Consider the following 13,809-nt stretch of genomic DNA (forward strand, 5'->3'; position numbering starts at 1 on the left):
GGCCGAGTTGATTTTTTTATAGGTGAGAGATAGGGGTCCAGTTTCATTCTTATGCATATGGACATTCAGTTTTTCCAGCACCATTTATTGAAGAGGTCATCCTTTCCCTAGTGTATGCTCTTGGTGCCTTCATTGAAAATCAGTTGGCTGTAAATGTGTGGATTTATTTCTGGGTGCTCTATTCTGTTCCATTGGTCTATGTTTCTATTTTTATACTAGTACATGCTGTTTTGGTTACTATAGCCTTGTAATATATTTTAAAGTCAGGTAATGTAAAACCTCCAGCTTTTTTGTTGTTGTTGTTTTACTGCAGATTGCTTTGGCTATTCAGGCTATTTTTCGTTTCTATAGGAATTTTAGAATTATCTTTTCTATTTCTGTGAAAAATGACATTGGTATTTTGATAGGGATTGCATTGAATTTGTAGATTCCTTTGTCATTTTAACAGTATTAATTTTTCTAATCCAGGAGCATGGGATGTCTTTCCATTGTGCCCTCTTCAATTTCTTTCATCAGTGTTTTGTAGTTTTTCTTGTAGAGGTCTTTTACTTCCTTGGTTAAATTTACTCCTAGGGGATTGCCTTCTTGATCTTTTTTGACTGTTTCATTAGTGTTGTGTAGAAACACTACTGATTTTTGTATGTTAATTTTGTATCCTGCAACTTTACTGAATTTGCTTATCAGCTCTAAAAGTTTTTTGATGGAGTCTTTTGGTTTTTCTAAATATAAGATCATGTAATCTGCAAAAAGGGACAATTTGACTTCCTCTTTTTCAATTTGCCTTTTCTTTCTCTTGCCTGATTGCTCAGGCTGGGACTACCAGTACTATGTTGAATAGGAGTGGTGAAAGTGGGCACCCTTGTCTCATTATAGGTCTTAGAAAAAAGGCTTTCAACATTTCGTCATTCAGTATGATGTTAGCTATGTGTTTGTCATATACACCCTGTATTATATGGAGGTATTTTCAAATGGTTTTTCTGCAATGATCATAAGTTTTTTGTTTTTCATTCTGTCCCTGGTATATATCCCACTTGGTCATGGTATTTTATCTTTTTGATGTGCTGTTGAGTTTGGTTTGTTAGTATTTTGTTGAAGACTTTTGTATCCAGGTTCATTAGGAATATTGGCCCATAGCTTTCTTTTTTTGTTGTATCCTTGTCTGGTTTTGATGTCAGGATGATGCTGGCCTGGTAGAATTCCCTCCTTTTTAAATTTTTGGAATACTTTGAAGAGGATTTGTATTAGTTATTCTTTATATGGTTTGGTAGAATTCAGCAGTGAATCTATCCAGTCCTGGGCTTTTCTTTGTTGGAATACTTTTTATTACTGATTCAATCTTACTACTTGTTATTGGTCTGTTCAGGTTTTCTATTTATTCCTGATTCAATCTTGGTAGGTTGTATATTTCCAGGAATTTATTTATTGTTGTGTTGGGGAATAGGACTTTTGGTTTTTGGATTGTTTTTTTCAATTCAGTGTGTGGCCCCTTCACTTTTATCGTCTAAAAGAAGGCAGTGATGGAAGAAAAAGGAAAATATTCATAAAACAGAAAGAAAAACCATGCCAATTTATGTAGTATCTTATTATTGTTCTTTCAGTGAATTATTTTGAACATTTGAATCTACACTTGTCTTATAGTGGAGATGTCACACTGGATTTAAAATGAAGACAGATAAACTTACTGGTATTTCTCATAATGTTCTAAAGAATACTGGTTTATGGGATGCTAATGGCTTTTTTTTTTTTTTTGAAAACAGTTTTCCTAGAGAAACATGTTGGAAAAGGCTTTGCTTATGGTAGAACTTTCTTTCTTCTTTCTTTTTTTTAGAGACAAGGTCTTTCTCTATCACCCAGGCTTGAGTACAGTGACATGATCACAGTTCACTGTAACTTTGAACTCTTGGACTCAAAACAATCCGCCTCCCTCAGCCGCCTGAGTAGCTGGGACTACAGGTGTGCACCATTGTGCCGGCTAATTAAAAATTTTTTCCTCTAGAGACAGGGTCTTCCTGTGTTGCCCAGGCTCGTTTTGAACTCCTGGCCTCAAGTGATCCTCCTGCCTCCACCTCCCAAAGCACTGGCATTATAGGCACAGGCACCATACCCAGCTGAGAGTTATATTTGATGCTTGCAACATACTCACCTAGATTCTGATGATAAAAATGATAGAAATTCTCGGAAGCATGTGTAAATCTTTCTGTGTATATGTCTATGAATAAGATTGTGCTGGTGAGGAAAACATGGGAAAGAGGACTTTATTAAAGGCCTGAAATGAGAATGATGAATCTAGATTAGTTACTGTGGAGAATACTATGATGTACATGTTAACTTTGAACTTCCAGTAAAATTCAACTCGTTTCTGAGTTTAGTTGGAGAAGCAGATTGAGAGATTTTAGTAGAAGACTACTTGAAGTTATTTGTCTTTCAATAGCACAGCAATCATTTGAAAACTGAAGAGCAAATGAAACACAGCCATCTAGTGGATGCAATTTTAAGAGCTATAAGCATGTAGTTTAAGTACCATGGGCTCATGTAAACATTATTGGGCATTCAGGCTAATCATTCCATATCACACAAAGGAGCAGTATACAATTGAATAACTAAATACTTTAAAATTTTAACAAGAGGGAAAACTTTATATGTGATAGTTGAATGACAGCATTGTATAAATACCCTTAGAGGTCAATTGAACTAGCATAACATTTTAGTATGCTATACATATTTTCCATTGTAATATGTATGACTCAGCTTTTTAAATTGTAAAATTTCAGTAGTGTTTTTTAAACAAATGTATATTCTGAAACATTGCTAGAAAATATCTCAGCCTCTTGCCTGTATAAATTGACCTATTATGGTTGAAGCCCAGATTTGGTGACTCACTGTCTTCTATACAGTAAACTTTTACTCATTGATGGTTTATAAACTTTACTGATGCAAAAATGAATTATTTTCCAGGAGCAAGATAGTGCTGTACAAAATATGCACAAGAAAGTAGAAAAATTAGAAACAGAACATATGGATTGCTCTGACCTTTTACGGCGACAAACAAGTGAACTTGAATTTAGCACTCAACGTGAGGAACGCCTTAGAAAAGAATTTGAGGTATGTTTTCTCATTCTTTTATAGCACATATATATAATATGTCATCCATTTAGTGATTTAAGGTTAGAGAAAGTTTTACCCTGCAATAAAATATAAAACTAATTCTGGGGGCATTTATTTATATTGCATATTTGGCTGCTTTGAAAAACTCTTGTATCTGAGTAAAGTATTTTATATTTTGCCCCTAATTTTTAAAATCTGTTCATTTTTAACAATTAACTCTCATGGAATATTTGAGAGATTTGAGAGTAATTGTTGAAAAGGTTGTGGAAGCAGCACAGGAAAAGATTTGGTGTACAGAGGTTCTAAAAGATAAAAGTAATATTAAATTCTGATTTTGTAGTTTAAATCAGGTACTAACTGCTTTTGTGAAATGCTTTTCAGAAGAGACTTTAGATGGGAAAGGAACATCAATTTACAAGTGAAAAATAGGATTTTTATGAGTGAATGATACTGAAAATAACTTTAATTGATATTGAGAGAAATCTAATTGATTTGTTAATTTACCTTCTTTTTTAAATTTCCCTTTGCTTTGTGGAAAATGATATATTTAAACAGATAAAAAATTTTGTGCTAAGCATAATTTATAGTCTTTATTAGGTACGTAAACATTTATATAGACTATTTAATGGTAAAGTTCTAGATATGTAATTGTTAAACTCACTGCTGTAATGTTCTGGGAATTTTAGCTAAAGAAATATGTAAAAGCAAGAACAGCAATAAGAATTATAACTTTTGGAAAGAAGGAGGTATGATTTTTATTATTTTCAGATGATGTGCTTATACACATGTAAAGAAAATCAACTTTAAAATTATTACTCTAGTAAAAACATTTAATAAGGATGCTAGGCAGAAGATAATGTATAACAATTATATTTATATTATTACTACCAGCAATAATCAGTTAGAGACTATAATACTGAAAAGATTTTCTTTACTATGGTGATGAATTAGGAATAAAATTTAAAACTACATTAAAAATTATGAAATTTAACTGAGGATCTTAAACTAGTGAGACATTTTGGGAACACTTAACACTGTAAAGATATCCTCCCTAGATTATATTATGAGTTAAAGCAGTTCCAATCCAAATTTTAATGGATTTATTTTGGAAAGACAAAATATAAAGTTCATGTGGAAAACTAAAAAGACCAGATAAGAGCCTAAAGCATTTTGATAAAAGAAGAGTAGTGAGTGGGGACTTATTCTTACCAGACGTTAATACATATTATAAAGCTTTAGTAAGGTATCACTGGTGGTTCTTTGGTTGTATTACAACAGAAACTGACTTTGCTTAACTTAAATAGGGACATCAGCATGGAAATCATATTCACAGAATCAGATGGAAGGCCAAGGAATCGTGCTTAGAAAACATATGGATCCCAGAGGCTTTCCAGAGGTCTTGGGAGCAGAAATGTTGAATGAAGTTGGGGTTAATTGGCACCAATAATTTTTATTCTTTTTATAACTTTATTTAGGGTTCAAATCTCATGGAAGAAACATTTGATTGAAAGAGGTAATTCACCCCAAATAAATCCCTGCCAATTCTACCAAAATTAAAACCCAAGAAAGAATTCTTATAAGGAAAATTAGTGTGCTGGTACCAAAAGAAAGGGACAAGGTTGTTGAGTGGCCAAAAAGTACAATCACTCTAAGACTAGACTGTATTAGTCAAGGTTTTCTAGAGATAGAACCAATATAAATATAGACATAGATATATCAGAGGGGATTGTTAGGGGAATTGGCTCACATGATTATGGAGGCTGAGAAGTCCCATGACAGGCCATCTGCGAGCTGGAGACCCTGGTAATGTGACTTAATGCAAGTCTAAAAGCCTTAGAGCTAGGGAAGGCAATGGTGCAATTCTCAGTCCTAGGTCAGAGAGGTTTGAGTTCTGATGTCTAAGGGCAGGAGGAGGAGAGTGTCTCAGCTCCAGGAGAGAGAGAGAGAAGAAATCCTCACAGAAGAAATCCTTAGAGAGAGAGAGAGAAAGAGAGAAAGAAGAAGAAGAAAAAGGAGGAGGAGGAGGAGGAAAAGGGAGGAGAAGGAGGAGGAAGAGGAAGGAGGAGGAGGAAGAAGAAGAAAGAAGAAGGAGGAGGAAGAAAAAAGAAGAAGAAGAAATCCCTTTTTCTCTTTTTTTTGTTTTATCCAGGCCCCCAGTTGATTGGATGGTGCCCACCCACATTGAGGGTGAATCTTTTCCACTCAGTCCACTAATTCACATGCCAGTCTCCTCTGGAAACAACCTCACAGTCACAACCAGAATTAATGGAAGTATAGTGCTCTACCGGTTCTTTAGGTTTTCCTTAAACCAGTCAAGTTGATATCTAAAATGAATTATCACACAGACTTTCAGTGGAACAGGATTGAAAAGCTGGTAGATGTATAGATATTCTTTAATAATTTTGTATATTAAGGTATCTTTTTAAATCAGTGAGGACAGGAAAGATTATGCAGCCAATCATGTTGATTAACTCTTTTGGACAAAATAAGAGTCTTACATTATATTCTAAAATAAATTTCAGTTGATTAAAAAGAATAAAATGTTGAAAAAAAAGATAAACTAAGAAGAAAATTTATTTATTTATTTACTTATTTTTTGAGATGGTGTCTTGCTATTTTTGCCCAGGCTGGTCTTGAACTCCTGAGCTCGAACAATCCTCTTGCTTCAGTTTCCCAAGTAACTGGGATTACAGGCACATACTACCATGCCTGGCTTAAGAAGAAAATTTTGATTAACATTTTTCTGTTTTCTGAGTGCAGTAGGACTTGTTACTAATCATAAAAGCAGAGGAACAAAATCATATGGAAATAGATATATAGATTTGACTATGAAATATTAGTCTTATACAACCCCCTCTCTTCAACCAAAATAAAAAGACAAATAACAAAATGAAAGAAATATTTACAGCAAAGGGTAAGTCTACATTTATCTGTGTATTTGTATTTAAATCATCTATGATTTGATAAGAAAAAAGAGAAAACAAAACCTTTATGAAAAAATCTACCAAAGAAATCAAACAAAATATGAAAGAAGAAATTCAGATAGATGAAAAACACATGGAAAATGTTTAACCTCACCATAATGTAAGACAGACTATAACACTCATAATACTAACATTAAAGAAAATGATGGTACCAGCATTGGAGAGGATGGTGGTGAAAATTCCTGTACCTTACTGATGGCAATGTAAATTTCTAAAACCTTGAAGGAGGTCCATTGGGCAACTTTATGGGGTCTATCTTCAGAAAATTATCACATCCCTCTTGGCCCTCTGGGACTTGCTTTCTTCTGCACTGTCTCTTCTCATTGTCCTCTAGACCCATGGCATAACAGTACTCCTGGGATGTCTTCATTATCCTCTTTCTGTTGGATCCTCTCTTTCCTAAGTCCCATGCCTCTTATTTCAATGGAGCACATAGTCTAGACGTTTCTAAAGAAAGGTTATATGGGAGCTAAATTTTATGTGTATCTGAACGTGTTTTTATCAATAATGTATTAGGGTAGATATAATTTGGCTGAATATAGAAATTTATGTTGAAAGTCATTTTTCCTTGGAATTTGGAGGTCTTGTCTCACTGGTTTCTGGTTTTGTTTATTGCTGTTGAGAGGACTGATGCTATTTTGGTTTATGTTCCTTTGTTTGTGACCCTTTTCTCACTCTCTTCTTCTCTGAAAGTTATCTTGATTCTCTAATTTTTTAAGCTTTTCATTATGTAAAAGTAGACTGAATAGTATAATGAACCTAATATATCCATCACCAGCTTCAGTCAATTTATGGGAAATCTTGTATTATTTATACCTTAACTTACTTTCCCTTTTCCCATATTATAATGAAACAAGCCCCCAGCTATCATATCATTTTAACCATAAATATTTCATTATGATTTCTAAAAATAGTGGTCTTTTATTTAAAGCTACATTATCATTATCACATCTGAATTGTTTAACAGTAATTACTGAATATAATCAAATATCCAGGCATTATTCAAATTTTAAGTAGTCTCATAAATCAGTGGTCACCAACCTTTTTGGCACCAGGGACTGGTTTCATGGAAGAGAATTTTTCCACTGACTGAGGTGGGGTGGGTTGAGGGGAGGCGGAGCTCAGGTGGTGATGTGAGTGATGTGTAGCCACTGTAAATACAGATGAAGTTTTACTTGTAGTGGCTGTAAATACAGATGAAATTTCATGTGCTTGGCTGCCACTCACCTTCTGCATGCAGCCCAGTTCCTAAGTTTCATTGAAGACAATTTTTCCACGGACTGGGGTGGTGGATGGGAGGCAGAGCTCAGGCGATGATGCATGTGAGCAGGGAGCGGCTGTAAATACAAACAAAGCTTTGTTCGCTTGCTTGCCACTCACCTCCTGCTGTGTGGCCCTGTTCCTAATAGACCACAGACCCGGTACTGGTCCGCAGCCTGGGACTTGGGTACTGCAGTCATAAATGACATAAACATTTGTTTATGTTTACAGTTTGTTTGATTCTGAATCCCAAATTAGGTCTATACATTATAATTGGTTGATATCTCTTGAGTCTCTTTTATTTTTTTTGTTTTTGTTTGTTTTTGTTTTTGAAAAGTTAAAAATTCCTTAATTTTTTATTCCTGGTACCACTACCACAATTTATAGGGCAATATACCCAATGTAATGAAAAGAAAAAGAAAAGGATAATGCTACAACAGATAAAAGACGTCAGGAATGTACATCTAATTGACACTACATTGCATTAATCAATAGCTGTACTTTTTGCCAACTGTGCTTACGACAGTCCTGAGCAAGAAGGGCTTCCTGTTTTAAGCTGCAATAACTTTTCTAACTATGGATCCTTGTTCCTTCTGTGGTAGATTTTTACAGTTCCTCTAATGCATTTGTCTCAAAGCAGCTTGTCTGACAACTCCTCACTCTCTTCTGCTAAGAACTATAGCCCCTTTCTGCTGTTTTTAGAACCTTTTGCTACCATATCCACCACTTCAACCACCAGATCCATAATCACTACCATCTGCACTGCCTGAGCTGCTTCTATCAAAACTGCCCCCTTAGCCTGAGCAAGAGCGAGACCCCGTCTCTAATAAAAATAGAAAGAAATTAATTGGACAACTAAAAATATATAGAAAAAATTAGCTGGGCATGGTGGTGCATGCCTGTAGTCCCAGCTACTCGGAAGGCTGAGGCAGGAGGATTGCTTAAGCCCAGGAGTTTGAGGTTGCTGTGAGCCAAGACGATGCCACGGCACTCACTCTAGCCTGGGCAACACAGTGAGACTCTGTCTCAAAAAAAAAAAAAAAAAAACTGCCCCCTTTTATGGGTCCATCATTTGATTGCTGTTGTCCACTACAATTTCTAAAATTGTTATAGTTCCTACTACCACCATAGTTACCTCTAAAATTTCCTCCTTCATTGTAACCATCATATCATCCTCCACTACCACCATGTCCACCACCATAGCCCCTTCTACTACTATAACCAGGACCACCACCATAGTTGCCACCATCACCTCCAAATCCATTGTATGCACCATCACCTCCTCCATAACTACCTCTGCTGCCATCACCTCTACCACCATAGCCTCCTCTTCCACCAAAGTTTCCACCACGGCCAAAATTACCTCCACTACCTCCAAAATTTCCTCCACGACCCATAAAGTTACCAGATCCGCCTCCCTGACCTCTTTGCGATCCAGCAGACTGCATCTCTTGTTTAGAAAGGGCCTTTCTTTCACAATTATGCCCGTTAATAGTGTGGTATTTCTGAACAACAATTTTATCAACAGTATCATGATCATCAAAAGTTACAAAAGCAAATCCTCTCTTTTTTACACTCTGCCTGTCTTCTGTAATTTCTATGGTTTCAATCTTGCCATACTTTTCAAAGTAGTCTCTCAAATTATATTCTTTTGTATCTTCTTTAATACCACCAACGAAAATTTTCTTCACTGTTAGATGGGCACCAAGCTTTACAGAATCCTCTCTAGAAATAGCTCTCTTTGGTTCCACAACATACCTATCAACCTTGTGTGGTTGAGCACACATTGCTCCATCCACCTCTTGAACACAAGAATAAGTCACAAAACCAAAGCCCCTGGAACAATTCATTTAGGGGTCTCTGATTACCACACAATCTGTGAGTGTGCCCCAATCTCAAAATGTTCTCTTAAACTATCATCTATAGTTTCAAAGCTCAGACCCCCAATAAACAATTTTCTCAAATGCTCTGGTTCCTTTGCACTATGGCCTTCCTCCCCCCGACGGTGGCGGGGATGGCCAGAGTTGGGCTGGGGGCAACCGGGGTACAGTTTTACCTCTATTTGAGCTCTTAAGTCTCTTTTAATCTACAGGTTCTTCATCTAGGGCTTTATTTTGATCTTGTGTATTTTTGAAAAACATTACATTATTTGTGCTATGGAGTTCCCACTGAATATGAAATTTCAGAACATCAGAATTATATGGTGTTTCTTAGTACGGATCTTTACTATTCAATGTACAGGACGTGTGGTGGCCATTTTAGTCAGGAGACTCAATGCCGTTCATTTTGAGGAATTGTCTTATTTCTTCACAATTTTCTCCTCAGTTTTTTTCTGTTTTCTCTTATTGGGGCTTTTATTATTTATGTGTTAGACGAACTGGATTGATGTTTTACTTTTCTTACCTTTCTGTTGTCTTTATCTTTGTCTTTTTGTTGTCATTGATGCTTCAGGGGAGATTTACTTCACTTCCTAATCTTCTTACCAAATATTTTCTTTTTAATCTCTGAGAGCTTCTTCTCTATATCGTTTTTGTAGTATCCTGTTCCTATGTTATGACTGTAGCATTCATTTGTTTATTCAGTAAATATGCGCATTTATGGGTGCTTGAGACATAGCAGAGAACAAAAGAAAAAGCCTCTCTTTTCTCTTGAAGTTGAGAGGAGGAATTGCTTTTTTTTTTTTTCTTTTTGAGACAGGATCTTGCTCTGTTGCTCAGACTGAAGTGCTGTGGCACCATGATATAGCTCACTGCAGCCTCAAACTCCTGGGCTCAAGTGATCCTCCTGTCTTAGCCTCCCCTCCTGAATAGATAGAACTACACGTGTGTGCCACCATGCTTGACTAATTTTTAAAAAATTTTTTTGTAGAGACAGGGTCTTGCTTTGTTGCCCAGGCTGGTCTCTAACTCCTGGCCTCAAGTGATCCTCTTGCCTCAGCCTCCCAAAGTGCTGGGATTACAGGTCTGAGCCACTGTGCCTGGCCAGGAATTGCATGTTAAATGAAGCAAAATGTGTAATGTGTTGGTTGGTGATAAGTGCTATGGAGAGTAATAGAGCAGTCTAGGGGAGGTAATGAGTAATGGGATAGGATGGTTACCCTTTTATATTGGTGGTCATGGAAGGCTAACTTGATAAGGTGGCATTTGCGCTGAGACTTGAAGGAAGAAAAGGATGGAGCCATGTGGATATCTGGAGGAAGGACATTCTAGGTAGAAGGAATAGAAAGTGCAAAGGCCATGAGATTTAAGTGTGCTTGGAATGTTTGAGGAATGGCAGGTAGACCATTGTGGCTTGAATGGAATGAACAAGAAAGAGACTAGTAGCAGGATATATAGAATGGTAGACAGATCATATAGGATCTTGAAGATCTTTCGTATTTTGTTGTAAGAACTTTTGTTTTTTTCTGAGTGAGATAGAAAGCTGTTGGAAAGTTTTGAGTAGAGGAGTGACATGCTTTATTTATGTTTTAAAAACATTCTGAATACTCTTTGAATAATTAAAAGACCATTTAGGAGACTATTAAAATAATCTAGATGAGAGAATATGGTGTGTTCAACCAAGGTAGTGGTAGAGGAGGTGGTCAAATTTGGATGTATTTTAGAAGACAGAACCAACAGAATTTGCTGATTAATTGGGTCTGGTTTGCGAGACAACAAGAAGTAAGGGATAATGCCAAAGATTTTGGCTTGAGCAGTTGAATATATGAGTATTGGGTTTAGGGAAGCCTTACAGTAGGGTGATAAGGAAATGCAATGAAGGTTACATTGGAAAATTTTGAAATGTTACAATCTAAAGGTCTTTTTTCTGTTTCTTTAGTTTCTGCAAAGAGTTGTTTTTTTTTTTTTTTTATTTCAGCATATTATGGGGTCTGCAAAGAGTTTTGAGCTAGTTTCCAGTTTGGTGGTTATAAAATGGAAGAAGGAAATGGAGGAAGAATCTAGGCATCATACTGTTTAGTATGCAGACTTTCCCCTGGTTTCAGTCTGGTGTACCCCTCTCCCTGTCCCCTCCACATGTATTTCTATGTTCAGCCTCTGGTTCAGATTCATGTTCTCCAGATGATACACCTCTACTTTGTGTGAGGGTTAGGGAAGGCTAGTTTGGCTATTTGGGATAGGGCTGGATGCCTGGAGGTCTAACTTCTCATATTGATAATTTAAAAAAAAACTTTATTGAGTTGTAATTTGCATACTATAAATTCACCAATTTAAAGTATACACTTCAATGGTTTTTAGTATTAATATATTGACAGCATTGTATAACCATCATCAGAATCAATTTTAGAACATTTTTATCACCCCAGTAAGAAACCTCATACCCATTAGCCATCACTTTCCTATTCCTCCATCTCTCTCAGCCTTAAGCAACCACTGATCTACTTTCTGTGTTTATAAATTTGCCAATTTTAGACATTTCATATAAATGGAACTACAATATGTGGTCTTTTGTGATTGACTTCTTTCACTTAGCATAATGTTTTTAAGATTCATCCATGCTGTAGTATGTATCAGTATTTTGCTCTTTTTTATGACTGAATAATATTCTATTGTATAATCTACTACATTTTGCATATTCATCCATCTGTTGATGGACATTTATGTTGTTTCCACTATTTTGGCTATTATGAATAATGCTGCTGTGAATGAATATTCACGTGCAAGTTTTTGTGTGGATATGTTTTCAGTTCTCTTGGGTATATACCTAAGAGTGGCATTGCCGAGTCACATGATAACTGTATGGTTAACATTCGGAGGAACTGTCGGGCTGTGTTACACAGTGGCAGCACCTTTTTACATTCCCACCAGCATTGTATGAGGGTTCCAGTTTCTGTGGATCCTTACCAACACTTGTTATTGTCCATCTTTTTGATTATAACCATTGTGCAATGGTATTTCATGGTTTTGATTTGCATTTCTTTTTCTTCTTTTTATTTAAAGAGACAAGGTCTTGCTCTGTTGCCAAGGCTGGAGTATAGTGGCCTGATCATAGCTCACTGTAGCTTCCAACTTCTGGGTTCAATTAATCCTCCTGTCTCAGCCTCTTGAGTAGCTAGGACTATAGCCATGTCCCATTATGCTTGGCTAATTTTTAAATTTTTGGTAGAGACTGGGTCTTTCTTTGTTGCCTAGGCTGGTCTTGAACTCCTGGCGTCAAACGATCCTCCTACCTTGGCCTTCCAAAGCACTGGGATTACAGACATGAGCCACAGTGCCCTTGACTTGCATTTCTCTAATAACTGATGATGTTGAATATCATTTCATATGCTTATTGGCCATTTGTATGTCTTCTTTGGAGAAATAGCTACTCATAACCCTTGTCCATTTTTAAAATGGGTTATTTGTACCATATGAATGTATGATGTTAATAATAGGGGAAATTGGGTTAATAACAGGGGAAACTAGTAATGCCAAATATGAATTTGGCAAAGATAAGACTATACTTTTATCACATATGGTCTAATTTTTTATAAGATTAGAGAATGATAAAAATGAGATTATATTCTAAGTAATATTTTAACTTATTTTTCACTTTCAGCATCACTGAAAAGATGCTGAACATCTTTTCAGGCCAATAAATTCAGGAATGTATCATCATATTTTATGTCATCATTTTAATACTATGTGGTTTGTAGGTGGCTTATGAAAAAGGATTAGGATAAAGTTAATGTTGTGAATATTAGAATTTAAAAATCATTTTAAAGTCACTTTAAGAGGCTATAAAACCTTCTGATCATCACTAAAAACATTTTAATTGTGTGATAGTTGCGAACAAGTACTAGGTAATAGTGATTTCTTTTTTGTTGATAGAATTCTTGGTAAGCCAATTTTGCCTCAGTTGAGAAAATGGCTAATGCCTAAACTTTAAGATGTGTTTGTGGATAATTCAGTTTTGATTTTGTTTACCTGTAAAATACTTAATTGCCCCAATGTCTATTTTAGACTAGTTTTATTTTTCCTCTATGATTTTTCTTCACTGCTCTGTAAATACTGTTGATAATGCCAGGTCTCTGCTTTTGGAGAACTGCTTTGAAGATAGTCTAGACAGTCTCTATTTTTATTCTGTTTACGAGAATTTTCTAAGTGGACAGGTATAGTCTTCTGACTTATCTATGATTCTTCGTATTTAGATTCCTTGAAAAAACTTTGCTTTATATTATATATATTATTAATATATATAATATTAGTGAATATATTTTTTTATTGGCTGTTTGACTAGATGGTGACATAATGAACAAGAAGTTAAATTTATTTAAAAGTCACAAAGTGGCATTAATTTTGCCTCTGAGTTGTTTTTCTCATATATTGTGCTGGCTGCATGGAAAGTTCAGAGCTACTTAAAAACAAACAAGCAAAAAACACCTTCAAATCAGAGTGCTTTATCAAGATTTAAAATATTATATACTATATGAGGCCTTTTTTGTAAAATATCCCATGTTGTTGTAAAAGTCAGATGAGAAGAA

At 35.6% G+C, this 13,809-nt stretch overlaps 1 protein-coding gene and 1 pseudogene across 1 annotated transcript in view; one reads left to right on the forward strand and one right to left on the reverse strand.

Moving 5' to 3' along the window:
* Positions 1 to 13,809, forward strand: part of CCDC171 (coiled-coil domain containing 171) — a 382,203-nt gene that overhangs the window by 34,571 nt on the left and 333,823 nt on the right. The window contains exon 7 of the mRNA XM_012665015.1: positions 2,956 to 3,102. Coding sequence (XP_012520469.1) covers positions 2,956 to 3,102 — 147 coding nt within the window. The remainder of the gene's footprint in view (positions 1 to 2,955; positions 3,103 to 13,809) is intronic.
* Positions 8,048 to 13,809, reverse strand: part of LOC105826979 — a 10,457-nt pseudogene continuing 4,695 nt past the window's right edge.

Source organism: Propithecus coquereli, unplaced genomic scaffold (genome assembly GCF_000956105.1).
Source record: "Propithecus coquereli isolate 6110/MARCELLA unplaced genomic scaffold, Pcoq_1.0 Scaffold95, whole genome shotgun sequence".
NCBI classification, from domain to species: Eukaryota; Metazoa; Chordata; class Mammalia; order Primates; family Indriidae; genus Propithecus; species Propithecus coquereli.